The sequence below is a fragment of the Oncorhynchus gorbuscha genome, linkage group LG23 (genome assembly GCF_021184085.1).
Source record: "Oncorhynchus gorbuscha isolate QuinsamMale2020 ecotype Even-year linkage group LG23, OgorEven_v1.0, whole genome shotgun sequence".
Lineage (NCBI taxonomy): Eukaryota > Metazoa > Chordata > Actinopteri > Salmoniformes > Salmonidae > Oncorhynchus > Oncorhynchus gorbuscha.
Window position 1 is genome coordinate 12,443,276 of NC_060195.1, and position 27,736 is coordinate 12,471,011.

A 27,736-nucleotide genomic window follows, 5' to 3' on the forward strand; every position below is an offset into this window, starting at 1 on the left:
GGTGGCATGCTCGAACAGCCAATGAAGTGGAGCCTACGTCAAAGAACGCCACTGCTCTGACCAACCGGGACTTAATCACAGTGAGACCACACCCACAGTGAGTAGAGTGTAAAAGCCCCTAAACCGTTTTTATATTTCAAGCACCTCGGTATCAGATGAGTTGGCGCACGGAAAACAGATTCTGGATCAGAGCTTCAACGATCAATCCAGTATAGCGTTTTATACCACATGTCGTCAACAACCAGTAATATTCTCGCCCAATTAGATGCCCTTGATTTAGCTTCGTAGTACGAATTGTTTCCATTCTGAATATTTCATTTTGCACACCCGGCGTGCAGAATAAGCTAAATCGAGTGCACAGTCACAGACTAATCCAAATGATCATAGCACTGACTGAATACTGCGCTCATTGACTGGAAATCTTAATTTTCTTTAATTTATTACTCAAACATTATATTAACCCTATTATAACATTGTACTATGCTTGTTAATAACGGCATATCTGTTACTGCTCTCGTGTAATAAACGGTCCGTTTTTCTGTCTATGATCTCATCTCTGTCTGGATGATATTAGGGGAGAGAGGAGCGACATCAATAGATTACACAAAACCCCGGTTAGTAATTTGACGGTTCTCTTGTTGCTGCCTTCGCGAGTGATCATCTGAAATGGTGAGTATATCCATGGTGTAGCGGTTCTGTTTTGATGCTCCTTGTGCTTATACTACAAATTACAAAAGGCCTCGCTACACAGGCTACCACAACCTGTATTACCCCTAACTGGCTGTCCGACAGGAATAATAGGTTTGCTTATTACTCGGTCAATGGAAGAACGTGTATATTATCTGATAGGGCTAGTAATGGGATGTGAATAATCAGAATTAAAAAATCAGTGATGCATATTTTCCTGAAAGCTTTCATTCTGTTGCCAGCTATCTGTAAATAATCAGCATTCGGGCTGGGCATGCTTTTTTAAATGACATACATTGTCTCCCTATTTATGGCATGTTTCCCCCAGACGATCTGACTTTACATTGAAATGGCCCTATGTAGATACAAGACGACAACTGAAAATACACTGTTCTAAGACTGTCCCTGTCTCTATCTCCCGGCTGCATATCAATAGTCTAGCATAGATTAGACAAGGAATCCCCTTAAAACCACTGAGATGCCCATCAACCCTTAATGTGCTTCCTTGATGTCATCGCTAGGCAACCAGCGTAAAGAGGCCGTCCCTAGGTCCGGTCCCTCCCCCCAGGAAGAAGTCCGGCCCCAAGTCAGAGCTCACTGAGGAGCTGAAACAGGAGATCAGAGAGGCCTTTGAACTGTTCGACACCGACGCCTCCGGACACATTGACGTCAAGGAGCTAAAGGTCAGGGGTCAGAGGTTCAGGGTTAGGGTTATGCACAGGGACAATGTTTGCTCAACATAATGTATTACAGTACCCATAATGCTTAGTAATACAGTGTTGGTCAACAAATATCTTCCTGGGGAGCTAAGGTGTGCTTTTGTTCCATCTCAACACTAACACACCTGGTTTTAACCAACTCATCTGTTTTTATCTATCTATTATTATTATCAATCTGTCTTTCTCTAGGTTGCTATGAGGGCGCTGGGGTTTGAGCCGAAGAAAGAGGAGATTAAGAGGACGATAACGGAGGCGGATAAGGACGGAACAGGAAGGATTTCCTTCTCTGATTTTCTCACTGTCATGACTCAGAAGATGGTAAGAAAAACAACATAGTGAATAAATGTCTGTTCTTGTAATAAAACATGTAATGTCAAGAGACAACACTGTCAGTGCTTGTAACATAACATTACAATTTAGCAACTAAAACAATTGATAGGAGCACTGGTGTAAAGTACTGAAGTAAAAATACTTTGAAGTACTACTTAAGTAGTTTTTTGGGGTACTTTACTATTAACTGTACTTTACTATTAACATTTTTGACAACTTTTACTTTTATTTCCCTACATTCCTAAAGAAAATAATGTACTTTTTACTCCATGCATTTTCCCTGACACACAAAAGTGTCGTGGCGGCAGGTAGCCTAGTGGTTACAGTGTTGGGCCACTAACCGAAAGGTTTCTAGATCGAATCCCCGAGCTGATAAATTCAAATCTGTCGTTCTGCCCCTGAACAAGGCAGTTAACCCACTGTTCCTAGGCCGTCATTGTAAATAAGAACTTGTTCTTAACTGACTAGCGAGTTAACATTTTAAAAAGTACTCATTACATTTTGACAGGAAAATTGTCCAATTCACACACTTACCAAGAAAACATCCCTAGTCATCCCTACTGCGGACTCACTCAACACAAATGCTTTGTTTGTAAATGAATGTTGGTGTTGGAGCATGCCACTGGCTATCCATACATTACAAATAAATACAACAAATTGTGCCACCTGGTTTGCATAATATAAGGCATTTGAAATCATTTATACTTTTGATATCTAAGTATATTTGAGAAAATCTGTTTAATTTTGATACTTAAATATATTTAAAATGAAATACTTTTAGACTTTTACTCAAGTAGTATTTAACTGGGTGACTTTCACTTCAATCATTTTTTATTAAGGTATCTTTACTTTTACTCAAGTATAACAATTTAGTACTTTTTCCACCACTGGATAAGAGTTGTACATTTTACTTCACAACTATACAGAGTATTGTGTTGTATTACGGTGTATTTTAGTGATATTGTCTCACCATGCTGTATTGTGTTGTATTACGGGGTATTTTAGTGATATTGTCTCACCATGCTGTATTGTGTTGTATTACGGGGTATTTTAGTGATATTGTCTCACCATGCTGTATTGTGTTGTATTACGGGGTATTTTAGTGATATTGTCTCACCATGCTGTATTGTGTTGTATTACGGGGTATTTTTATGATATTGTCTCACCATGCTGTATTGTGTTGTATTACGGGGTATTTTTGTGATATTGTCTCACCATGCTGTATTGTGTTGTAACTGCCTACCAACCCAGGCTGAGAAGGATTCTAAGGAGGAGATCCTGAAAGCATTCCGTCTGTTTGATGATGATGAGACGGGGAAGATCTCCTTCAGGAACCTGAAGAGGGTCGCCAAGGAACTAGGAGAGAACCTGACTGACGAGGAACTGCAGGTGAGACATACATCTGGACAGCACTGTACACACACACACACACACACACACACACACACACACACACACACACACACACACACACACACACACACACACACACACACACACACACACACACACACACACACACACACCCGATGATATGGGATAGGTTACAAGATATTTATTTTGACAAATTAAAACTATACTGGTCCACTGCTCTCCTCATCTCTCTCCCTCTCCTTCCCCTGCTTCCTCTCCCCCTTCCCATCCCACTCCCTCCCTGTCTTTCCTCTCTCCCCCCATTCCCATCCCACTCCCTCTCCTTCCTCTCTCCCCCTTCCCATCTCTCTCCCTCTCCTTCCTCTCTCCCCCTTCCCATCTTTCTCCCTCTCCTTCCTCTCTCCCCCTTCCCATCCAACTCCCTCTCCTTCCTCTCTCCCTCTCTCCCCCTTCCCATCCCACTCCCTCTCCTTCCTCTCTCCCCCTTCCCATCTCTCTCCCTCTCCTTCCTCTCTCCCCCCTCCCATCCCTCCCCTCCTTCCTCTCTCTTCCCTTCCTTCCTCTCTCTTCCCTTCCCACCCCTCTCCTCCTTCCTCCAGGAGATGATCGAGGAGGCAGACAGGGATGGAGACGGAGAGGTGAACCAGGGAGAGTTCCTCCGCATCATGAAGAAGACCAGCCTGTACTGAGACTAGACTAGGGTGTTGTGCGGTTATAAGACCCTAGTCACCTCCTCCTCCCCTAGTCACCTCCTCCTCCCCTAGTCACCTCCTCCTCCCCTAGTCACCTCCTCCTCCCCTAGTCACCTCCTCCTCCCCTAGTCACCTCCTCCTCCCCTAGTCACCTCCTCCACCCCTAGTCACCTCCTCCTCCCCTAGTCACCTCCTCTACCCCTAGTCACCTCCTCCTCCCCTAGTCACCTCCTCCACCCCTAGTCACCTCCTCCTCCCCTAGTCACCTCCTCCTCCTCTAGCCACCTCCTCCACCCCTAGTCACCTCCTCCACCCCTAGTCACCTCCTCTACCCCTAGTCACCTCCTCCCCTACATCTATTTGAACTGTAACATAAGGTGAACGTTGTGACTGTATTTTTCTTATTCGTATTGTTGTATTTTTGTCTCTTTGAATTATCTACAGTAAGATCTCCTGTATTGAATGTTTTGTACATATAAACTGCATGTGCAGAGATATATATATATAGAAGATATTAATTAATGAAATACCTTTAAGCAGTTTTTCCCAGTGTCAGTGTATTCATAAGACAAGATTATGGTACTGTACATGAGAGATCTGTACCATGTTCTGACCATAGCGATCAGTACCATGTTCTGACCATAGTGATCAGTACCATGTTCTGACCATAGTGATCAGTACCATGTTCTGACCATAGTGATCTGTACCATGTTCTGACCATAGTGATCAGTACCATGTTCTGACCATAGCGATCAGTACCATGTTCTGACCATAGCGATCAGTACCATGTTCTGACCATAGCGATCTGTACCATGTTCTGACCATAGCGATCAGTACCATGTTCTGACCATAGCGATCTATCTACTGTGTCACCATGTTGGAGGAGTCTCTAGAAAGATCTGTACCATGTTCTGACCATAGTGATTCTGTGTTACCATGTTCTGACCTAGTGATCTTAGTACCATGTTCTGACCATTCTAGTGATCTGTACCATGTTCTGACCAAAGTGATCTGATCAGACCATGTTCTGACCATAATCTTATTCATGTTCTGGGACAACTGATTCTAGATCAGATCTGTCCATGTTCTGACCATAGTGATCTGTAAATGTTTCTGTTTTGACCATGTGATCTGTACCATGTTCTGACCATAGCGATCAGTACCATGTTCTGACTAGTTTTGGTCCATAGTGATCAGTACCATGTTCTGACCATAATGCGATCAGAGTTACCATGTTCTATCTTCATAGCAGATCTGTGACACATGTTCTGACCAGCATCTGTACCATGTTCTTACCAGTGGTAGTTGATCTGTACCATGTTCTGACCATAGCGATCTATCTACTGTGTCACCATGTTGGAGGAGTCCCTAGAAAGAAAGATTCCCCTGACCAAGATGGCTGTCCTACAGCCATGTTGCCAGGATGCCAGTGTCCATTCTAGTGTTACAGATGTCCACGTTTAATCTCTAGTCTAATGTTAGTACATTATTGCTAAGAGTGGACTCATTCTAAGATGCATTCAGAGCCCGTATTCACAAAGCATTTCATCCCAAAATGCTGGTCTAAGATCAGACCCTCACTGACCGTATAATCTTATTCATTATATTCTAAAAGGGACAACTGATTCTAGATCAGCACTCGTTGTCTGACATGCTTTTATTAACAGAGGCGCTGTGGGTAATAGATGCTGTAAATGTTTCTAGATTTTCCAAAGCCAGTCCTTAATGTGGTATCGGGCAAATATTGACAGCCAGGTTAAGTCCAAAATGGCACCCTATTCCCTACATAGTGCACTAGTTTTGGTCAGAGCACTATAGCCCTGGTCCAAAGTAGTGGACTGTATAGGGAATAGGGTGCCATTTGTGACGCTGACCCAGAATGCACTCCTGCAGAGTTACATCACTATACAATATCTTCCTCTACAACAGAGCTGTGAATAGGCACATGTAATATTTGATCGCAGCAACAAACTATTGGCTCAGTGGTAGTTGTGATGTGCTTTAGGGACAGGGGACTGCAGTGAGTGTTCACATGGAAAAAGAGAGAGACAGCTGAAGGTGAGCGAGAGAGAGGTAAAAGAGTGAGACAGTAAAAGAGTGAGACAGCTGAGGTGAAACTGTGAGAGCTGAGAGACCACAGTGAGACAGCTGAGGTGAGAGACTGTGAGACAGCTGAAGGTGGGTGAGACAGCTGGGAGAGAAGGTAAACTGAGAGAGAGACAGCTGAAGGTGGGAGGGAGAGAGACAGCTGAAGGTGACCACTGAGAGAGCTGAGGTGAGGGAGAACAGTGAGACAGCTGAAGGTGAGGAGGGAGAAAGAGAGAGAGAGAGGAGGTGAGAATAATAAATAATAATAATAATAAATAATAAATGCCATTTAGACAGCTGACGCTTTTGATCAGCTGAAAGCAACTTGACAGTCATGTGTGCATACATTCTACCACTGTGAGACAGCTGAAGGTGGTCCCGGAGACAGCTGAACCCACTACCCAGTGGACAGCTGAAGGTGAGCGCCATGCTCTACCAACTGAGACTAGCAGAAGGACCAGAGAGAGGGAGGTGAGGGAGGGACAGAGAGTAAAAGACAGCTGAAGGTGAGAGAGAGAGTGAACAGCTGAAGGGGACAGTGAGACAGCTGAAGGTAAAAGACAGCTGAGGGAGAGAGAGGAAGGAAGGTGAGAGAGACAGCTGAAGGTGAGAGTGAGAGCTGAGGGAGAGAGAGACAGCTGAGGGAGAGAGACAGCTGAGGTGAGAGAGAGTAGGGAAGGGAGAGGAGAGGAGGGAGGGGGAGGGAGAAAGTGAGAGGCTGAGGTGAGAGAGACAGCTGAAGGTAAAAGAGAGGGCTGAAGAGGGGATGAGAAGATCAGGAAGTGAGCGACCACAGCTGAGACAGCTGAGGTACAATAAGACTCCAGAGGTTACTCCATTACACTGAGGTGGTGAGTGCTGAGAGGTTATGGGTTGGTTGCTCCCACCATGTTGAGATGTTCTCTCACTGGAAACATAGGAACATGAGTTCCTTGGGAGGATTGTAGAATTGGCACGTACAGTTGAAGTCGGAAGTTTACATACATTTAGGTTGGAGTCATTAAAACTCGTTTTTCAACCACTCCACAAATTTCTTGTTAACCAAACTATAGTTTTGGCAAGTCGGTTAGGACATCTACTTTGTGCATGACACAAGTCATTTTTCCAACAATTGTTTACAGACAAATTTTTAAACTTATAATTCAATGTATCACAATTACAGTGGGTCAGAGGTTTACATACACTAAGTTGACTGTGCCTTTAAACAGCTTGGAAAATTCCAGAAAATTATGGCTTTAGAAGCTTCTGATAGGTTAATTGACATCATTTTAGCCAATTGAAGGTGTACCTATGGATGTATTTCATGGCCTACCTTCAAACTCACTGCCTCTTTGCTTGACATCATGGGAAAATCAAAAGAAATCAGCCAAGACCTCAGAAAATAAATTGTAGACCTCCACAAGTCTGGTTTATCCTTGGGAGCAATTTCCAAATGCCTGAAGGTACCACATTCATCTGTACAAACAATAGTACTCAAGTATCAACACCATGGGACCACGCAGCTGTCATACTGCTCAGGAAGGAGACACGTTCCGTGAAAAGTGCAAATCAATCCCTGAACAACAGCAAAGGACCATGTGAAGATGCTGGTGGAAACAGGTACAAAAGTATCTATATCCACAGTAGGGTAGCCTAGTGGTTAGAGCGTAGAGGCGGCAGGTAGCCTAGTGGTTAGAGTGTAGAGGCGGCAGGGTAGCCTAGTGGTTAGTGTTGGACTAGTAATCGGAAGGTTGCAAGTTCAAACCCCCGAGCTGACAAGGTACAAATCTGTCGTTCTGCCCCTGAACAGGCAGTTAACCCACTGTTCCTAGGCCGTCATTGAAAATAAGAATTTGTTCTTAACTGACTTGCCTGGTTAAATAAAGGTTAAAAAAAAATATCGACATAACCTGAAAGGCTGCTCAGCAAGGAAGAAGCCACTGCTCCAAAACCGTAAAAAAAACTCAGACTACGGTTTGTAACTGCACATGGGGACAAAAATCAAGGTGAGCGACCACATTGAGACAGCTGAAGGTGAGTGACCACAGTGAGACAGCTGAAGGTGAGCGACCACATGTGAGACAGCTGAAGGTGAGCGACCACTGTGAGACAGCTGAAGGTGAGCGACCACATTGAGACAGCTGAAGGTGAGCGACCACTGTGAGACAGCTGAAGGTGAGCGACCACTGTGAGACAGCTGAAGGTGAGCGACCACAGTGAGACAGCTGAAGGTGAGCGACCACTGTGAGACAGCTGAAGGTGAGCGACCACTGTGAGACAGCTGAAGGTGAGCGACCACTGTGAGACAGCTGAAGGTGAGCGACCACTGTGAGACAGCTGAAGGTGAGCGACCACTGTGAGACAGCTGAAGGTGAGCGACCACTGTGAGACAGCTGAAGGTGAGCGACCACAGTGAGACAGCTGAAGGTGAGTGTTTGTCAGCCAGACCTGGGTTCAAATACTACTTAGGGTATTTCAATTACTTTCAAAGACATTTGGAAAGTTTAAAAAAAAAAAAAAAAATACTAGAATACACCGACTCAAATACCCTTCAAGTATTTGAAAATACTTTAAAATTGTAGGCTATTTAAAGGGAATTGTGCACATTTCCTTTCACCTACTCTGTGTCTTTGTTACATGCAGAGTAGGTGAACGGATGATCTCCGCATGTGTAGTTCCTTCAAGACTGTTGGAAAAGTATTCCAGGTGAAGCTGGTTGAGAGAATGCCAAGTGTGTTTAAAGCTGTCATCAAGGCAAAGGGTGGCTACTTTGAAGAATCTAAAATACATTTTGCTGTGTAACACTTTTTTGGTTACTACATGATTCCATGTTATTTCATAGTTTTGAAGTCTTCACTATTATTCTACAATGTAGAAAATGTAAAAATAAAAACCCTTGAATGAGTAGGTGCATCCGAACTTGACTGGTATTGTACGTCTGTACAGTATTGTATATGTCTGTGTGTAAGTATTGTGTTGACACAAAATACCCTTCTCTAGTTTATTGACTCAATAGGTAGTGACCTATTGAGCTGCCCAACATTCATGAAAGCAATATTTAACCTGTTACTTCTCTTCTTCCTCCCACCTCCTCCTATGGAGGTTAACATCTCTCTCCCCTGTTGCAGAGCTCTCATCCTGGCTCCCTGTCTGTCTGAGCCTCTTCACAGTGGCGTGGTTCTCCCTGCCTGCTACCTCACGACACTGGCCTGTTTCCTGCTGGTGTGCTGGGACACCAGGGGTAGAGGTGGGCTCCTCTGCACCAGGCAGACAGCAGTTACCCTGGCCCTCCAGACACTGGTCTGCTCCCCTGCTGGGTCCACTGTGACAGGTTGGATATAGCCACCACCATCACCACCTATAACCTGGGGATATCGCTGCTCCTACTGGTGTATGGTTACTGGTCCAGGGAGCTGCAGAGGCTGCTACCGGCCAAACCAACCAAGTTATGGTCAGCTCCATCAGCCAATGACAAGAGAGAATTTAGGCAGCTCCAGCCAATGACTGGGGGTTATAAGATTAGTGGAAACGGCAGGCAGTGTGGGTACAGACCAATCCTAAATCCTCAACCAAGGGGAAATAGCTAATGGGCCAGAAAGAAGGAAGCTATAGGGCCAGTGTCCATCTTTCTCTTAACCATACAATGCTCTTGTTTGACATTGCAGGAGACTGCCAATTTGTAAGTCGCTCTGGATAAGAGCGTCTGCTAAATGACTTAAATGTAAATGTAAAGTGACAGAACTACAAATCACCTTGCTTAAACAAGTAGTATTCAATATTATTTGTAGATCAGTCAGTCACAATTTTACCCATACTGCACCCCCGCTGTTAGAACAGCCTCAATTCGTCAGGGCACAGACTAAGGTGACTCCAAAGCTTCCCACAGATTGTGTCCAGTTGGCTGGATGTCATTTTTAGTGGTGGACCACACTCGAGACACACGAGAATCTGTTGAGCTTGAAAAACCCAGCAGCGTTGTAGTTCTTGACACAAGCCGGTGCACCTGGCACCATTCCCTGTTCAAAGGCATTTTGTGCCTTTCCCATTTGCCCTCTGAATGAAGGGTGCATGAACCAAAACAAACAGAATGGCTGTTATGAACAGGAGAAGAATAACGTTCCTCACATCACTAATGTTCACACTGGTAAACTAACATCTCTAATGTTCACACTGGTAAACTAACATCTCTAATGTTCACACTGGTAAACTAATATCACTAATGTTCACACTGGTAAACTAACATCTCTAATGTTCACACTGTACAGTTGACACCGACATGTAAAACATGAAATCTTTATTCAAAAACAAAACATGAAAAAAACAAACAAAACAAGACAAAATGTAACAAATTGTACGTGAAGTTGCCAGATCGGCCTTCTATGAAACTTCATGGAACCATTTCCTGATTCATATTTCAAGTAATTCAAAGCAGTTGGTCACAAAATGATATTTGAAGGGTATGAATCCATGTCACAGGCTCAACAATGTGACTGATTCACGATGCCTTTAAATCACTGTCCAGTGTGTCTCTTGGCTCATTTCACTGTACCGGTGAGACGCCAGCTACAGAGGAATGACAGACTCACCATAGCTGCCTCTGAAAACCTGATACATACACAGAGGTATTTAAGACAGACCTATCAACTTGAAGATCCCACTAATCTACGACATTAGGATGGATGAAAGAGAAGGATCCCACTAATCTACGACATTAGGATGGATGAAAGAGAAGGATCCCACTAATCTACGACATTAGGATGGATGAAAGAGAAGGATTCCACCATTGCTTCAGAGCAGTGGAAATCTTCAAGGAATGAAGATGTTCAGACAGGGTTTTACAGATACTACTGAACAAGAGTGCTTTATCAAGAGTGCTTTATCAAGAGTGCTTTAGAGTCCAGGAGACGAGAGTAATGTAGGTCTAATCCAGGTTAGAATGATTCCACCTCATCTCTTTCACACACTCTCTCTCTCTCTCTCTCCTTCTCAGTTCTGGCTGAGTTTAGTCTTGGAGGCGAAGTCAACACTGAGTTTCCTCATTACCTCACCGTGGCTCTGACCCACCAGGTTTTGGCGAACACTGCCATAGTTCTCCTTGACAAAGTTGGCAAAGGGTGTGGGCGCCCGGGGCTTGGCGGGGGTGAGCAGGACCAGCTGACCCGTACAGAGGGCACACACAAACCTCTGGGTGTCCAGAGACTTAGAGTGACGACCGAGTCTACAGAGGGGAGGAAGAGAACAGTTTAGCCATCAACTGGTTTTAGAGTTTAGCCATCAATTGATGGGAATCCATGGTAGATTGAGGGCTTCAACTACCTAGTCTGACAGTATAACTATAAACTGTGACAATACATACGGTAGTTTAGTCTCAGGCAACTAATAGAGAAATAATATAATGCAATTTAGTGGACACTTATCCGCAGTGATTAACACAGTGAGGATATATCGTTGGTGTATGTGACCCCTGCTGACCCCTGCTGAGCCACACAGGACATTACTTCATTTGACGGAATGACTCCGTTTCCTTGGATTAAATAAATCAATTTTAATATCCCCAAACTCCATTTCATTTGCAGCACTAAAACGAGCATTGGTGTAAGTGTAAGCCGGGGACAGACAGGACGTTAGTGTGGACCTACGTGTTTTTGCAGCGGCTGCACTGGTACTGGTACTTGTAGTTAATGTCGTAGCTGTGGCAGCGGGTGACCACAGGCAGCTCGGGGTGTGCCAGCGTGGCCTTGCGGGCGTACAGCTTCCAGAAGGGGCCGTGTCCATCCCTCACACCGTTGATCAACCAGGTGGCAGCGTGGCACATCTCATGGACTAACGTGTCACGCAGACGGTCTGGGAGGAGAGAAGGGAGAGGATGGGGATTGGATGATAGAGGAGAGGAAGGAGAGAGGGAAGGTGGGAGATAAGAGATATTTGAAATCATACAGACACAGGCTATTCACATTAAAATTGAATTTTAAATGACTTACATTAGAACCTAATTTAAAATGTTACAACACACATTTAATGTCATTAGTTCTTCAACCAGTGAAGCCCTACCTGCAGAGTCACAGACTTTCTCCGAGAGTTGGATACGTGCGTATCGGTTCCCTCCTCCTCTCTCCTGCCCTGTGACGCAGTAGCCAGCAGTCTTTCTCATCTTGTTATTCCAGCTCACTGACATGTTACTGGGCAGCTGGGGAACAAAGACGTTACAAAGGAAAGAAGAGGTAAAACATGCAAGATAATCCCAGGTCACATGATGGTAAGATGCAAGTCAACACAAAACAATTTGTAAGATTCCATCTTTATCTCCAAGTGATCTAGCAGTATATGTATGCTTATAACCTGTGTGTTTAACACTGTATATATAGCCTGTTGATGGGTTGACTTCTAAACGTGAACATATGAAACATCCTTATTCATGTCACTGAGGGAGAGAGGGGAATGTAGAACATTCTACATGTCACTGAGGGAGAGAGGGGAATGTAGAACATTTACATGTCACTGAGGGAGAGAGGGGAATGTAGAACATTTACATGTATATATATATATAATGTATATGGTAGAGACGATGAAGCTGGGAATGGTACTGAGTAAAGGGAAAGGCAATCGAACGGGTGGAGAGCTGTGGATTAGTGAGGAATGAGAGGTCAGGTCACATTAAGGCAGAAGGAACAGTTTACTGCCCACATCACTTAACTTCCTGCCTAGCAACAAAGATGTGATGTTTAGAGGGAAGGAGGAGTTGACCTAAATCAGAGTATCTATACTGGTGCTGGTGGGAACATGTCTTTGTCTGTTCACCTGTCTGACCCACTGGATAAATAAACTTGGTTTGAGCATTTCATAGTTGTCCGTCAGTTCTGACCCTGTTATTAAGAACCTAACACTATGTATAGTTAAAGTGTGTGTTTACCTTGCTGTCGAACACGCTGGTGTTGTACAGGCGATACAGTTTGCTGGTGAGCTCCTCCTTGGTCTGTTTGAAGTTGCGGCTGTAGCTGGAGCCTGGTCCAGACAGAGACTGGAGGAAACACCCAGGAGTCATACACCCTGCTGATCCACTGAGGAGAGAAACACCCAGGAGTCATACACCCTGCTGATACACTGAGGAGAGAAACACCCAGGAGTCATACACCCTGCTGATACACTGAGGAGAGAAACACCCAGGAGTCATACACCCTGCTAATACACTGAGGAGAGAAACACAGCCAGATTTAGACTCACACAAACACTTCACTGAACCTATGTATTTAGATCAGTGTAGAACAGGTGAAGGAGAGGACACAGTATTGAGCTACACCCTGCCCTAGGCCCTGGTCAGTAGAGTATTGAGCTACACCCTGCCCTAGGCCCTGGTCAGCAGAGTATTGAGCTACACCCTGCCCTAGGCCCTGGTCAGTAGAGTATTGAGCTACACCCTGCCCTAGGCCCTGGTCAGCAGAGTATTGAGCTACACCCTGACCTAGGCCCTGGTCAGCAGAGTATTGAGCTACACCCTGACCTAGGCCCTGGTCAGCAGAGTATTGAGCTACACCCTGACCTAGGCCCTAGTCAGCAGAGTATTGAGCTACACTCCCAGGCCCTGGTTAGTAGAGTATTGAGCTACACCCTGACCTAGGCCCTGGTCAGCAGAGTATTGAGCTACACCCTGCCCTAGGCCCTGGTCAGTAGAGTATTGAACTACACCCTGCCCTAGGCCCTGGTCAGCAGAGTATTGAGCTACACCCTGCCCTAGGCCCTGGTCAGCAGAGTATTGAGCTACACCCTGACCTAGGCCCTGGTCAGTAGAGTATTGAGCTACACTCCTAGGCCCTGGTTAGTAGAGTATTGAGCTACACCCTGACCTAGGCCCTGGTCAGTAGAGTATTGAGCTACACTCCTAGGCCCTGGTTAGTAGAGTATTGAGCTACACCCTGACCTAGGCCCTGGTCAGTAGAGTATTGAGCTACACTCCCAGGCCCTGGTTAGTAGAGTATTGAGCTACACCCTGCCCTAGGCCCTGGTCAGTAGAGTATTGAGCTACACTCCTAGGCCCTGGTCAGTAGTGTATTGAGCTACACCCTGACCTAGGCCCTGGTCAGCAGAGTATTGAGCTACACTACCAGGCCCTGGTCAGTATTACCTGGAGGAAGAAAGGCCACTGGTCTTGAGTCTGGATTCCGGCTGGGACACAGCGGGTTTAGAGACGAGCGGCCGCACTGGGGTCTTCAGATCCAAGGGCGTTCTCACCAACGGCCGAGGGCACACCTCTTTCGAGGCTTTTTGCCGTGGAGTTGACAGGGGGGGCTTCTGATTGGCCCCTGGATTGACACACACCAGGAAGCAGCCAATGAGATGACACGATATAGAAACGAAAAAGGAAATGTACCAATTAAAGACCACAGCTGGCAGAAGCCTTGTTAGTGGACACGGTCTGAACAGAAATATACAAGTTATATTTAAACATGTTGGGAGCAGTATACCAGCGTGCAGATTTCCTCTGTTACGTTACCCTCTCTGATCTAACACCTTTTTAGGTACGTGCCTCCCCATTTTACTGAAAGATCCCCCTGTATTACACTCATTATGGCAACTGCTCAACCTCCGACCGCAAGGCACTACAGAGGGTAGTGCGTACGGCCCAGTACATCACTGGGACAAAGCTTCCTGCCATCCAGGACCTCTATACCAGACGGTGTCAGAGGAAGGCCCCCCAAAAAATTGCCAAAGTCTCAATCCACCTTAGTCATAGACTGTTCTCTCTCTGCGATCGCACGGCAAGCGGTACTGGAGTGTCAAGTCTAGGTCCACATTGACTCTGTACCGTAACACCCTGTATATAGCCTCCACATTGACTCTGTACCGTAACACCCTGTATATAGCCTCCACATTGACTCTGTACCGGTATCCCCTGTATATAGCCTCCACATTGACTCTGTACCGGTACCCCCTGTATATAGCCTCCACATTGACTCTGTACCGATACCCCCTGTATATAGCCTCCACATTGACTCTGTACCGTAACACCCTGTATATAGCCTCCACATTGACTCTGTACCGGTACCCCCTGTATGAAGCCCCCACATTGACTCTGTACCGGTACCCCCTGTATATAGCCTCCACATTGACTCTGTACCGTAACACCCTGTATATAGCCTCCACATTGACTCTGTACCGTAACACCCTGTATATAGCCTCCACATTGACTCTGTACCGTAACACCCTGTATATAGCCTCCACATTGACTCTGTACCGTAACACCCTGTATATAGCCTCCACATTGACTCTGTACCGTAACACCCTGTATATAGCCTCCACATTGACTCTGTACCGGTACCCCCTGTATGAAGCCCCCACATTGACTCTGTACCGGTACCCCCTGTATATAGCCTCCACATTGACTCTGTACCGTAACACCCTGTATATAGCCTCCACATTGACTCTGTACCGTAACACCCTGTATATAGCCTCCACATTGACTCTGACTCGGCGTTACCCGTGTTGGGGAGTTACCCGTGTTGGGGAGTTGGGGCGTTACCCGTGTTGGGGAGTTGGGGCGATACCCGTGTTGGGGAGTTGGGGCGTTACCCGTGTTGGGGAGTTACCCGTGTTGGGGAGTTACCCGTGTTGGGGAGTTACCCGTGTTGGGGAGTTACCCGTGTTGGGGAGTTACCCGTGTTGGGGAGTTACCCGTGTTGGGGCGTTACCCGTGTTGGGGCGTTACCCGTGTTGGGGCGTTACCCGTGTTGGGGCGTTACCCGTGTTGGGGCGTTACCCGTGTTGGGGAGTTACCCGTGTTGGGGAGTTGGGGCGTTACCCGAGGTGGGGCGTTACCCGTGTTGGGGAGTTGGGGCGTTACCCGTGTTGGGGAGTTGGGGCGTTACCCGTGTTGGGGAGTTGGGGCGTTACCCGTGTTGGGGAGTTGGGGCGTTACCTGTGTTGGGGAGTTGGGGCGTTACCCGTGTTGGGGAGTTGGGGCGTTACCCGTGTTGGGGAGTTGGGGCGTTACCCGTGTTGGGGAGTTGGGGCGTTACCTGTGTTGGGAGTTGGGGTGTTACCCGTGTTGGGGAGTTACCCGTGTTGGGGAGTTGGGGCGTTACCCGTGTTGGGGAGTTGGGGCATTACCCGTGTTGGGGAGTTGGGGCATTACCTGTGTTGGGGAGTTGGGGCATTACCCGTGTTGGGGAGTTGGGGCATTACCTGTGTTGGGGAGTTGGGGCATTACCCGTGTTGGGGAGTTGGGGCATTACCTGTGTTGGGTTTAGGTGTTGGGGTGTTGCCGGTCTTGTGGTTCTTCTTAATTCTGTCCAGTAAGCTGAGGAACTCTTCCTCTGAGCTGGCTGAGTCCTCCAGCTTCGACAGGGCTGAGTGGGTCCGCTGTGGAAGGGGGGTCAGGGAGGGGGTGAAGGAGGAGCGGAGAGGAGGAGGGGAAGGAGAGAGGGAAGGCAGAGGAGGAGGGGAGGGAGAGAGGGAAGGCAGAGGAGGAGGGCAGGGAGAGGGAAAGAAGATGTTGCCCTTCTGGTTACTTTGTAGGACGTTGACTTTGTGCGTCTGTGGCGGCGGCTGGTGCACAGGGTGGCATGTCCTCCACTTGCTCTTCATCACAATACCATCATCTTCTTCACTGTCGCTGAGGAAAACTGGAGTGTTACACTGGGACAAGGGTCTTCTGACCGGGGTCTGGAAGGATGACGGCTTTGGGGTCTTAAAGGCACCTGTAGAAGACAGGATGAGTCTCCATGTAACGCTGTAGGCCGAACAACTCCCCCTAGCCATGACAATATATCATTAACCAAGGCGTCCTGGGTATTACTTCAAGTCTGGCTATGCAAATAGAAGTAATCACAGTGCTGAACTGAAATCAAGCAGAAATAACTTATTAGAAACAGATTTCAGATTATTACAAGCAAGTATGAGGACAGTCAACGACAGCGTGTCAAAAGGCAACCTATACCCTAAATAGTCCTCCAGTTTTGAATAGAGCCCTATTGGCCCTGGTCAAAAGTAGTGCACTACATAGGGAATAGATTGCCACTAGGGAAGCAGTCGATGTTACCTTTAGAGGTAGGTTTTTTCTTCCTCTCAACGACAAAGTCATCATCGGAGGAAAAGCTGTCGACAATGAAGTTTCTGAGGCTGAGGAAAAAATAGGAGATAAACCTGAGTATTTAACACAGGATAGGGACCATATTCACGGTAAGAGGTTGGGACCACTGTACCTGTCTCCACTGTACTGGTCTCCACTGCCACGCTCTGCTTCCTTGGGCTTCGGCTTGGGAGTTTTCACACGGCTCAGGACTTCAGGGGCACCAGACGAGACAAGGGAACAATAAACATGTCATCCCCCATAATGCATCAGCGCCAGGTCTTTACTGTAGGTAGGCTATTGATAATATAGGCCTATACTGTAGGCAGGCTATTTATAATATATACTGTAGGTAGGCTATTTATAATATAGGCCTATAATATATACTGTAGGTAGGCTATTTATAATATAGGTCTATACTGTAGGTAGGCTATTTATAATATATAGGCCTATAATCTATAATGTAGGTAGGCTATTTATAATATATAGGTCTATAATGTAGGTAGGCTATTTATAATATATAGGCCTATAATCTATACTGTAGGTAGGCCATTTATAATATATACTGTAGGTAGGCTATTTATAATATATAGGCCTATACTGTAGGTAGGCTATTTATAATATAGGCCTATAATATATACTGTAGGTAGGCTATTTATAAAACATACCGTAGTTAGGCTATTTATAATATATAGGCCTATAGTCTATAATCTTTGGAAGGCGCTGAAAGTCCGTATTGCCCAGCGACAGCCCTGAAACCTGAAGGATCTGGAGAGGGTCTGTATGGAGGAGTGGGCCAAAATCCCTGCTGCAGTGTGTGCAAACCTGGTCAAGAACTACAGGAAACGTATGATCTCTGTAATTGCAAACAAAGGTTCCTGTACCAAATATTAAGTTCTGTTTTTCTGATGTATCAAATACTTAGTCGTATGAAAACTTTGGACACCCCTCTTGAGGCTGCATAATAATTTACTCTGTCGTCACAGAAAATTATCACAGTGGCATGCCATTAATTTTCTTATAAGAGCTGAGTACTTGGGTATTGTCCAGACAAAGATTTTTAGTGTAGCAATATTAAGTTGTAGGAAATTAAATCAGATGTGAAAAATATGCAAAAATGTGGGCACCCTTGTCATTCTGTTGATTTGAATACCTGTAACTACTTAGCACTGATTCATTGGAACACACAATTGGTTTGGTGAGCTCATTAAGCCTTGAACTTCATAGACAAGTGCATCCAATCTGTCGTGGCAGAATCAGAATTCTTTACGTAACATTTATAAATAAGATCTATTATTTATTTTCATAAGCATGCTTATGTGGGATAAGTTACTTGGGCCCAGAGAGGGGAGAGGTCGGGTTAGTCTTATCTGTGAATGTGTCTAACTGTGAATCTGTGAATGTGTCTAACTATTCTAACTATTCCTAAACCATGTGAAGGGATGGGGTGATTAATGGGGAACCAGTTAGGTTGGCTCCATAATGTCTGTGTGCCAGTCACGTCTCTCTGTAAGCTTGTCCAGGAGGGGGTGTATTTGATATATGCCATTTACTAGATGCTGTTCTTCCACTAACCTCATTGCAACTCCCCTCCAAGTCTCCGACCACTGCCTTGTATCCTTTTCCCTCTCGCTCTCATCCAACACCTCCCACACTGCCCCTACTCGGATGGTATCGCGCCGTCCCAACCTTCGCTCTCTCTCCCCCGCTACTCTCTCCTCTTCCATCCTATCATCTCTTCCCTCCGCTCAAACCTTCTCCCACCTATCTCCTGATTCTGCCTCCTCAACCCTCCTCTCCTCCCTCTCTGCATCCCTTGACTCTCTATGTCCCCTATCCTCCAGGCCGGCTCGGTCCTCCCCTCCCGCTCCGTGGCTCGATGACTCATTGCGAGCTCACAGAACAGGGCTCCGGGCAGCCGAGCGGAAATGGAGGAAAACTCGCCTCCCTGCGGACCTGGCATCCTTTCACTCCCTCCTCTCTACATTTTCCTCCTCCGTCTCTGCTGCTAAAGCCACTTTCTACCACGCTAAATTCCAAGCATCTGCCTCTAACCCTAGGAAGCTCTTTGCCACCTTCTCCTCCCTCCTGAATCCTCCGCCCCCCCCCCTCCTCCCTCTCTGCAGATGACTTCGTCAACCATTTTGAAAAGAAGGTCGACGACATCCGATCCTCGTTTGCTAAGTCAAACGACACCGCTGGTTCTGCTCACACTGCCCTACCCTGTGCTCTGACCTCTTTCTCCCCTCTCTCTCCAGATGAAATCTCGCGTCTTGTGACGGCCGGCCGCCCAACAACCTGCCCGCTTGACCCTATCCCCTCCTCCCTTCTCCAGACCATTTCCGGAGACCTTCTCCCTTACCTCACCTCGCTCATCAACTCATCCCTGACCGCTGGCTACGTCCCTTCCGTCTTCAAGAGAGCGAGAGTTGCACCCCTTCTGAAAAAACCTACACTCGATCCCTCCGATGTCAACAATTACAGACCAGTATCCCTTCTTTCTTTTCTCTCCAAAACTCTTGAACGTGCCGTCCTTGGCCAGCTCTCCCGCTATCTCTCTCTGAATGACCTTCTTGATCCAAATCAGTCAGGTTTCAAGACTAGTCATTCAACTGAGACTGCTCTCCTCTGTATCACGGAGGCACTCCGCACTGCTAAAGCTAACTCTCTCTCCTCTGCTCTCATCCTTCTAGATCTATCGGCTGCCTTCGATACTGTGAACCATCAGATCCTCCTCTCCACCCTCTCCGAGTTGGGCATCTCCCGGCGCGGCCCACGCTTGGATTGCGTCCTACCTGACAGGTCGCTCCTACCAGGTGGCGTGGCGAGAATCTGTCTCCTCACCACGCGCTCTCACCACTGGTGTCCCCCAGGGCTCTGTTCTTGGCCCTCTCCTATTCTCGCTATACACCAAGTCACTTGGCTCTGTCATAACCTCACATGGTCTCTCTTATCATTGCTATGCAGACGACACACAATTAATCTTCTCCTTTCCCCTTCTGATGACCAGGTGGCGAATCGCATCTCTGCATGTCTGGCAGACATATCAGTGTGGATGACGGATCACCACCTCAAGCTGAACCTCGGCAAGACGGAGCTGCTCTTCCTCCCGGGGAAGGACTGCCCGTTCCATGATCTCGCCATCACGGTTGACAACTCCATTGTGTCCTCCTCCCAGAGCGCCAAGAACCTTGGCGTGATCCTGGACAACACCCTGTCGTTCTCAACCAACATCAAGGCGGTGGCCCGTTCCTGTAGGTTCATGCTCTACAACATCCGCAGAGTACGACCCTGCCTCACACAGGAAGCGGCGCAGGTCCTAATCCAGGCACTTGTCATCTCCCGTCTGGATTACTGCAACTCGCTGTTGGCTGGGCTCCCTGCCTGTGCCATTAAACCCCTTCAACTCATCCAGAACGCCGCAGCCCGTCTGGTGTTCAACCTTCCCAAGTTCTCTCACGTCACCCCGCTCCTCCGTTCTCTCCACTGGCTTCCAGTTGAAGCTCGCATCCGCTACAAGACCATGGTGCTTGCCTACGGAGCTGTGAGGGGAACGGCACCTCAGTACCTCCAGGCTCTGATCAGGCCCTACACCCAAACAAGGGCACTGCGTTCATCCACCTCTGGCCTGCTCGCCTCCCTACCACTGAGGAAGTACAGCTCCCGCTCAGCCCAGTCAAAACTGTTCGCTGCCCTGGCCCCCCAATGGTGGAACAAACTCCCTCACGACGCCAGGACAGCGGAGTCAATCACCACCTTCCGGAGACACCTGAAACCCCACCTCTTTAAGGAATACCTAGGATAGGATAAGTAATCCCTCTCACCCCACCCCCCCTAAGTTTTAGATGCACTATTGTTAAGTGACTGTCCCACTGGATGTCATAAGGTGAATGCACCAATTTGTAAGTCGCTCTGGATAAGAGCGTCTGCTAAATGACTTAAATGTAAATGTAAATGTAATGGATGAGGTAATGTTTTGGGTCCTAAGTGGTACCAAGAACGAGATAGGAGCTTCGGTTTAGGAGACCAAACTGAACGATAATTTATAGCCAATGCTGTCTGTTGCCGGTCTCAGTAGCCATTATGTAAGCACTCTCAGAGAATTCCTTTATGACACTGAATTGATCTGAGAGTCACAGGGCTATGGTGAAGCTCATATAATTAAAATGGCCTTTATGATAACTCCGACTTGTGTTTGGTTTGCTCTCTCATGATTTGGTAATACAGGATATTTATGTGACCAATCATGAGAAAAGGTATTTAAGGCCAATTGCAAGTTGTTGTTTGACTCTGACTCACATCTGAAGAGTGGCAACATGGGGGCCTCAAAACAAAGATTGTTCAACATTATGGTTTAGAGGAAGGCTACAAAAAGCTATCGCTGAGATTTAAGCTGTCAGTGTCCACCGTGAGGAACATAGTGAGGAAATGGAAGACCACAGGCACAGTTCTTGTTAAGGCCAGAAGTGGCAGGCCAAGTAAAATATCAGAGGCAAAGGCGAAGGATGGTGAGAACGGTCAAAAACAGCCCACAGACCACCTCCAAAGACCTACAACATCATATTGCTGCAGATGGTGTCACTGTGCCTCGTTCAACAATTCAGCGCACTTTGCACAAGGAGAAGATGTATGGGAGAGGGATGCGGAAGGAGCCTTTTCTGCACACAGGCCACAAACAGAGTCGCTTGAGGAATGCAAACACACATTTGGACAAGTCAGCTTCATTTTGGAATAAGTTGCTGTGGACTGATGAACCAAAGAGTGAGTTATTTGGTCATAATAAGGGACGTTATGCATGGCAGCAAAAGAACACAGCGTTCCAAGAAAAACACTTGCTACCCACAGTCAAATATGGTGGGGGTTCCATCATGCTGTGTGGCTGTGTGGCCAGTGTTGGTACTGGGAATCTTGTTAAAGTTGAGGGTCGCATGGATTCCACTCAATATCAGCAGATTCTTGGGAATAATATTGAAGAATCAGTCACAAAGTTGAAGTTACGCCGGGGCTGGATATTTCAACAAGACAACGACCCAAAACACTGCTCAAAATCTACCCAGGCATTTATGCAGAGGAACAAGTACAATGTTCTGGAATGGCCATCCCAGTCCCCAGACCTGAATATCATTGAGAATCTGTGGGATGATTTGAAGCGGGCTGTCCATGCTCGGCAACCATCAAACCTAATGAACTGGAGATGTTTGGTAAGGAGGAATGGTCCAAAATACTTTCATCCAGAATCCAGACACCCATTAGAGGCTATCATCTCGCTGTTATTTTAGCAAAAGGAGGCTCTACTAAACATTGATGTGCCCAAATTTATGCACCGTCTAATTTTGTTTTGATGCATATTGCACATTTTCTGTTAATCCCATAAACCTCATTTCACTACTGAAATATTACTGGGTCCATCAGTTATTTGATAGATCAAAATGAAATTTCTGATCCAAACACCCAATTATTTATAAATGGAAATCATGGAAATTGTCAGGGGTGCCCAAACTTTTCATACGACTGTTGGTCATGCAATAAAATGCAAACTTAAAAAATCATACAATGTGATTTTCTAGATTTTGGTTTTAGATTCCGTCTCTCACAGTTGAAGTGTACCTATGATAAAAAATGACAGACCTCTACATGCTTTGTAAGTAGGAAAACCTGCTAAATCGGCAGTGTATCAAATACTTGATCTCCCCACTGCAAGTGTTTTCAAGTACAACTTTGGTAAGGACTGTTTTGGGAAGGTGTGAGATTTAATGATGCTCCTACGAAGGTTCTAACAATGAATTTAAATGCATTTAGGAAACTGGGCCCCGGACAGTCAGAAAGACTTCTGTTCTTTGACTTAGAAATGACATACACCAAATTCGACATGGCAAAGACCCATTTACATACAACATTGTTTCAATGAAGAATTCTGAAGCCTCATTGGGTTTCAAAATATGATGACAATGATCAAAACATGACTTCCCCAATACTTATGTCAAGGCACCAGTATGATACTTACAGTTTTCAAAGTGGTCATCACTGTCTGAGCTTAATACAAGGACTGGTTCACTAGAGGGGAGAGAATCAGGGAAGAAACAATAACACATTTAGTCCAATTGAATGACTAGATAGAGAAAAGGGGATTAAGGGCACTATTCAATCCGTATCGTGGAAGTTCAGTGTTACAGCGTGATTGAAATTTCAAGGCAATGTTACCAGGTTAGCGGAGACCGCATTCACTGTAAAATATGTCGGCACAATCGGACATTGATTGAATAGAGCCATAAGACGACAAGGCTTTTAAGGCTGGAAGTAGGACTGTGACAGTTATGGAATTGTGAATGACAGCAATTGGCCAGCCACATGAGAGCTGTCACTAATAAATGAAAAGAAATTAATAAAATAAACAACAATTATAATATTCTATTCTCCTCTGTATGTGCTGCCATAGAGATAGAATGAATCGAACGGGTGTCCCCATTCAGGTCAATTATGGCATAATGGGTGGACTGGCGGCCATTGTGAGTGTACCCATATGAACAAAGCAGGAAGTAAAATGTGCTGCGATTTGTTGATTGAACTCAACTGACATTAAAAAAAATACATTCCGTTGCATGAGCCACATGACTTGAATGAACATTCTACATTTCCATGGAAATGATTGCAACACAATACCAGGCAGGAAACAAGACACCCCACTCCCTCATTTTTTCTGGTTACGTTACAATCAGCTGCTATTGTATTGGTGTCTATTGGAGAATCACCCCATTAAGCAGACCAGAACTGACCACTTTTTTAACGGTAAAGTGAATGATCTTAATTTATCCACCATGTTTGAAACGGACTCAACAGGGCACTAATGCTGTCCCATCTTTTTGGTTTTTTACAGGTATTTTATTTTCATGAAGGACTTCATACATAACTGTCAGTTACACAATTATACGGTAATTGTGCCGACCGTAGCTGGACAAATAACTACTTTACCTGACTTTCTTAGCAGAACTGCAATGTTTCCGAGAAGCAGTTTTGGGTGTAGCCTGCTCCACAAGAACTACAGACAAGAAGAACATGGAGATTAATTCATTCAACTACAGTATTTCAATGGATAGCTGTCATAGGCATACATGGTTGTCACCATGAGAACCATAATCAGGAGTTGGCCAATGCTCATACAGCTCTGGACCAGGTGTAAAGGAATCTTCCAGGTGAACAAAAAGACAGCAGTCGTAGGTAAAGTCAAGCAAAAACCAATTCAGGTTTAATATAACAACTCGCAACAAGGTGACACCCTTCAGCACAGAAGCAGAGAACATGTTTAACAGCCCTCTTGGAAACAGCCCTTTATATCCTAATAGTCTAGTAACCCTGCTGTTCCCACATGCTTCAAGAGGGCCACCATTGTTCCTGTTCCCAAGAAAGCTAAGGTAACTGAGCTAAACGACTACCGCCCCGTAGCACTCACTTCCGTCATCATGAAGTGCTTTGAGAGACTAGTCAAGGACCATATCACCTCCACCCTACCTGACACCCTAGACCCACTCCAATTTGCTTACCGCCCAAATAGGTCCACAGACGATGCAATCTCAACCACACTGCACACTGCCCTAACCCATCTGGACAAGAGGAATACCTATGTGAGAATGCTGTTCATCGACTACAGCTCGGCATTCAACACCATAGTACCCTCCAAGCTCGTCATCAAACTCGAGACCCTGGGTCTCGACCCCGCCCTGTGCAACTGGGTACTGGACTTCCTGACGGGCCGCCCCCAGGTGGTGAGGGTAGGCAACAACATCTCCTCCCCGCTGATCCTCAACACGGGGGCCCCACAAGGGTGCGTTCTGAGCCCTCTCCTGTACTCCCTGTTCACCCACGACTGCGTGGCCACGCACGCCTCCTCCAACTCAATCATCAAGTTTGCGGACGACACAACAGTGGTAGGCTTGATTACCAACAACGACGAGACGGCCTACAGGGAGGAGGTGAGGGCCCTTGGAGTGTGGTGTCAGGAAAATAACCTCACACTCAACGTCAACAAAACTAAGGAGATGATTGTAGACTTCAGGAAACAGCAGAGGGAACACCCCCCTATCCACATCGATGGAACAGTAGTGGAGAGGGTAGCAAGTTAAGTTCCTCGGCATACACATCACAGACAAACTGAATTGGTCCACTCACACCGACAGCGTCGTGAAGAAGGCGCAGCAGCGCCTATTCAACCTCAGGAGGCTGAAGAAATTCGGCTTGTCACCAAAAGCACTCACAAACTTCTACAGATGCACAATCGAGAGCATCCTGGCGGGCTGTATCACCGCCTGGTACGGCAACTGCTCCGCCCTCAACCGTAAGGCTCTCCAGAGGGTAGTGAGGTCTGCACAACACATCACCGGGGGCAAACTACCTGCCCTCCAGGACACCTACACCACCCGATGTTACAGGAAGGCCATAAAGATCATCAAGGACATCAACCACCCGAACCACTGCCTGTTCACCCCGCTATCATCCAGAAGGCGAGGTCAGTACAGGTGCATCAAAGCTGGGACCGAGAGACTGAAAAACAGCTTCTATCTCAAGGCCATCAGACTGTTAAACAGCCACCACTAACATTGAGTGGCTGCTGCCAACACACTGTCATTGACACTGACCCAACTCCAGCCACTTTAATAATGGGAATTGATGGGAAATGATGTAAATATATCACTAGCCACTTTAAACAATGCTACCTTATATAATGTTACTTACCCTACATTATTCATCTCATATGCATATGTATATACTGTACTCTACATCATCGACTGCATCCTTATGTAATACATGTATCACTAGCCACTTTAACTATGCCACTTTGTTTACTTTGTCTACATACTCATCTCATATGTATATACTGTACTCGATACCATCTACTGTATGCTGCTCTGTACCATCACTCATTCATATATCCTTATGTACATGTTCCTTATCCCCTTACACTGTGTATAAGACAGTAGTTTTGGAATTGTTAGTTAGATTACTTGTTGGTTATCACTGCATTGTCGGAACTAGAAGCACAAGCATTTCGCTACACTCGCATTAACATCTGCTATGTGACAAATACAATTTGATTTGATTTGAACCCAACCCACCGACTCTCACTTACACTGGTCAAAATCATCGTCACTGGACTCCATTAAGACCTTGGTCCTGTAACCGTTGCCCTTGGAGACCTGGTTCTCTTTCCTGGGCCTCCGTCATCCTCTTCCTCAGTGTCAGGCAGATGTATCTGGACTGGGGGAGGAAGGTTTTGAGCACCCCTGGAGCCATGATAGCCTGTGGCCAGACGCCGAGTCTTACCGACGCTCTTAATCAGCTGCAGAGAAGACACAGGATGTGTTTGAAATAGCACCCTATTCCATATAGTGCACTACTTTTGACCGGGGACAATAGGACTCTGGTAAAAACAAATAGTATTTTTGACCTGGTCATAGGAAATCGTGTGGAATTGATTAAGGTAATCACTGGAGGTTGTAATTCATGTGCCTTAGTAAAACCACAACATACCTGTTGTTCTGCTGTTTCCAATCCTCCCTTCTCTGACCAGCCCAGTTTCTCTGCAACTCTTTGAAATAATCTGTGATTATCATCATCCATGGTCTCTCTCTGTAAGGGCGACAATATGACGATTATCTGGAGACAACACGGTAACAACATGTCCGGGCTGCGAACCCACGGATAGTTAGCAATGCCCTGGCCAGCCCTCTTTGGGCAATGAAAACAAACAAGACACATTTTGATGATGCGGTATCTTGATTAGCTAACAATAGCTAGTAGCAAGACACATTCTTGTAGCAGGCAAATGTATTTTAGCTTGGTATTTGATTATGCACGGGGTGTAAGTAGTAGCCTAGCAAGCTAATGGTGTGTGCTATCCGATATATCATTGGGACGTCCCTAACCTAAACCCCAACTAACCTAAACCCCAACTAACCTAAACCCCAACTAACCTAAACCCCAACTAACCTAAACCCCGACTAACCTAAACCCTAACTAACCTAAACCCCGACTAACCTAAACCCTAACTAACCTAAACCCCAACTAACCTAAACCCTAACTAACCTAAACCCTAACTAACCTAAACCCTAACTAACCTAAACCCTAACTAACCTAAACCCTACCCATAACTCTTACCTAGCATCGTCGAGATCCAGGCTTCCATAGACGTGATTTGAGGTATTGCAACGTTAGACTAACTCTTACCAAACCATTTTAAATGTAGACTTCAATGAGGGGATATGACGACCCAATGATACCGGATTGGACGCTAGCTAATGCCTGCCACTAAAACCCTTATAACCACGACTGTAAATAAATGTTAAACGTTATACCGTTTCTCAAGTTTAACTCAATATGCATTACTATTTGTTTATTCAATATCAGATGTTCGCGAATCGGGACATAACGTTACCTTTGAAGATTATGGTCAATACATTTGCTTTGGGCCCAAGTCTCGGATAGCAACCGAAAGACACCAAACGAAGATTCAAAACGGTGCACCGGAAGTTCTCACAGGCCGAGCGGAAAACTAGTGGTAATGACGTAGATAAGGTTACGCAGAACAGGTTTGAATTGACGACATGCAATTGTATTAACATAAATCATTCATGTGGCATCTCGGCAAGATAGAAGAAGCCAAAAGTACACGATTGTAAATATACAAGTAGAAAGGCAACGCTGCAATTGTAATGTTGAATCCCATAGCAGTATTCTCTTTGTACTAAAACCCAAAGTATTCTCTTTGTACTAAATCCCAAAGTATTCTCTTTGTACTAAATCCCAAAGTATTC

General features: G+C 45.9%; 2 protein-coding genes across 4 annotated transcripts; one reads left to right on the plus strand and one right to left on the minus strand.

Moving 5' to 3' along the window:
• The first annotated feature begins 225 nt into the window (after nucleotides 1-225).
• LOC124011402 (caltractin-like) lies at nucleotides 226-3,955 on the plus strand. 2 transcript variants are annotated; one of them, XM_046324740.1, is made up of 6 exons: nucleotides 226-244; nucleotides 575-669; nucleotides 1,209-1,370; nucleotides 1,596-1,724; nucleotides 2,988-3,125; nucleotides 3,710-3,955. In XM_046324740.1, exons 2-6 carry the CDS (start codon nucleotides 667-669, stop codon nucleotides 3,797-3,799), a joined length of 522 nt encoding a protein of 173 aa, XP_046180696.1. In that variant the 5' UTR covers nucleotides 226-244; nucleotides 575-666; the 3' UTR covers nucleotides 3,800-3,955. The 2 variants fall into 2 exon arrangements, with proteins under 2 accessions (XP_046180696.1, XP_046180695.1); XM_046324739.1 differs by lacking the exon at nucleotides 226-244 and having other exon boundaries at nucleotides 286-669.
• A 6,191-nt stretch (nucleotides 3,956-10,146) lies between these two features.
• Nucleotides 10,147-27,497, minus strand: LOC124011408. 2 transcript variants are annotated; one of them, XM_046324747.1, is made up of 13 exons: nucleotides 27,358-27,497; nucleotides 26,454-26,552; nucleotides 26,053-26,262; nucleotides 23,901-23,967; nucleotides 22,936-22,985; nucleotides 17,065-17,143; nucleotides 16,902-16,981; nucleotides 16,096-16,560; nucleotides 13,989-14,166; nucleotides 12,780-12,927; nucleotides 11,921-12,056; nucleotides 11,509-11,713; nucleotides 10,147-11,087 (listed from the first exon to the last, which is right to left on the minus strand). In XM_046324747.1, the coding sequence occupies exons 3-13, from the start codon at nucleotides 26,081-26,083 to the stop codon at nucleotides 10,856-10,858; spliced, it is 1,671 nt and encodes a 556-aa protein (XP_046180703.1). In that variant the 5' UTR covers nucleotides 26,084-26,262; nucleotides 26,454-26,552; nucleotides 27,358-27,497; the 3' UTR covers nucleotides 10,147-10,855. The 2 variants fall into 2 exon arrangements, with proteins under 2 accessions (XP_046180703.1, XP_046180704.1); XM_046324748.1 differs by lacking the exon at nucleotides 27,358-27,497 and adding an exon at nucleotides 27,081-27,234.
• Nucleotides 27,498-27,736: the final 239 nt, after the last annotated feature.

Bases quoted from the DNA above. Each gene is read 5' to 3' on its own strand.
- LOC124011402 (XM_046324740.1), top strand. The intron at 1,371-1,595 runs GTCAGGGGTCAG...GTCTTTCTCTAG, and splicing joins TTGACGTCAAGGAGCTAAAG to GTTGCTATGAGGGCGCTGGG. The intron at 1,725-2,987 runs GTAAGAAAAACA...CTACCAACCCAG, and splicing joins CTGTCATGACTCAGAAGATG to GCTGAGAAGGATTCTAAGGA.
- LOC124011408 (XM_046324747.1), bottom strand. From the start codon at position 26,083: ATGGAGTCCAGTGACGATGATTTTGACCAGT. The intron at 22,986-23,900 runs GTAAAGTAGTTA...TCTCCCCTCTAG, and splicing joins AGTTCTGCTAAGAAAGTCAG to TGAACCAGTCCTTGTATTAA. The intron at 14,167-16,095 runs GTAATGCCCCAA...GTGTCAATCCAG, and splicing joins AACACCTAAACCCAACACAG to GGGCCAATCAGAAGCCCCCC.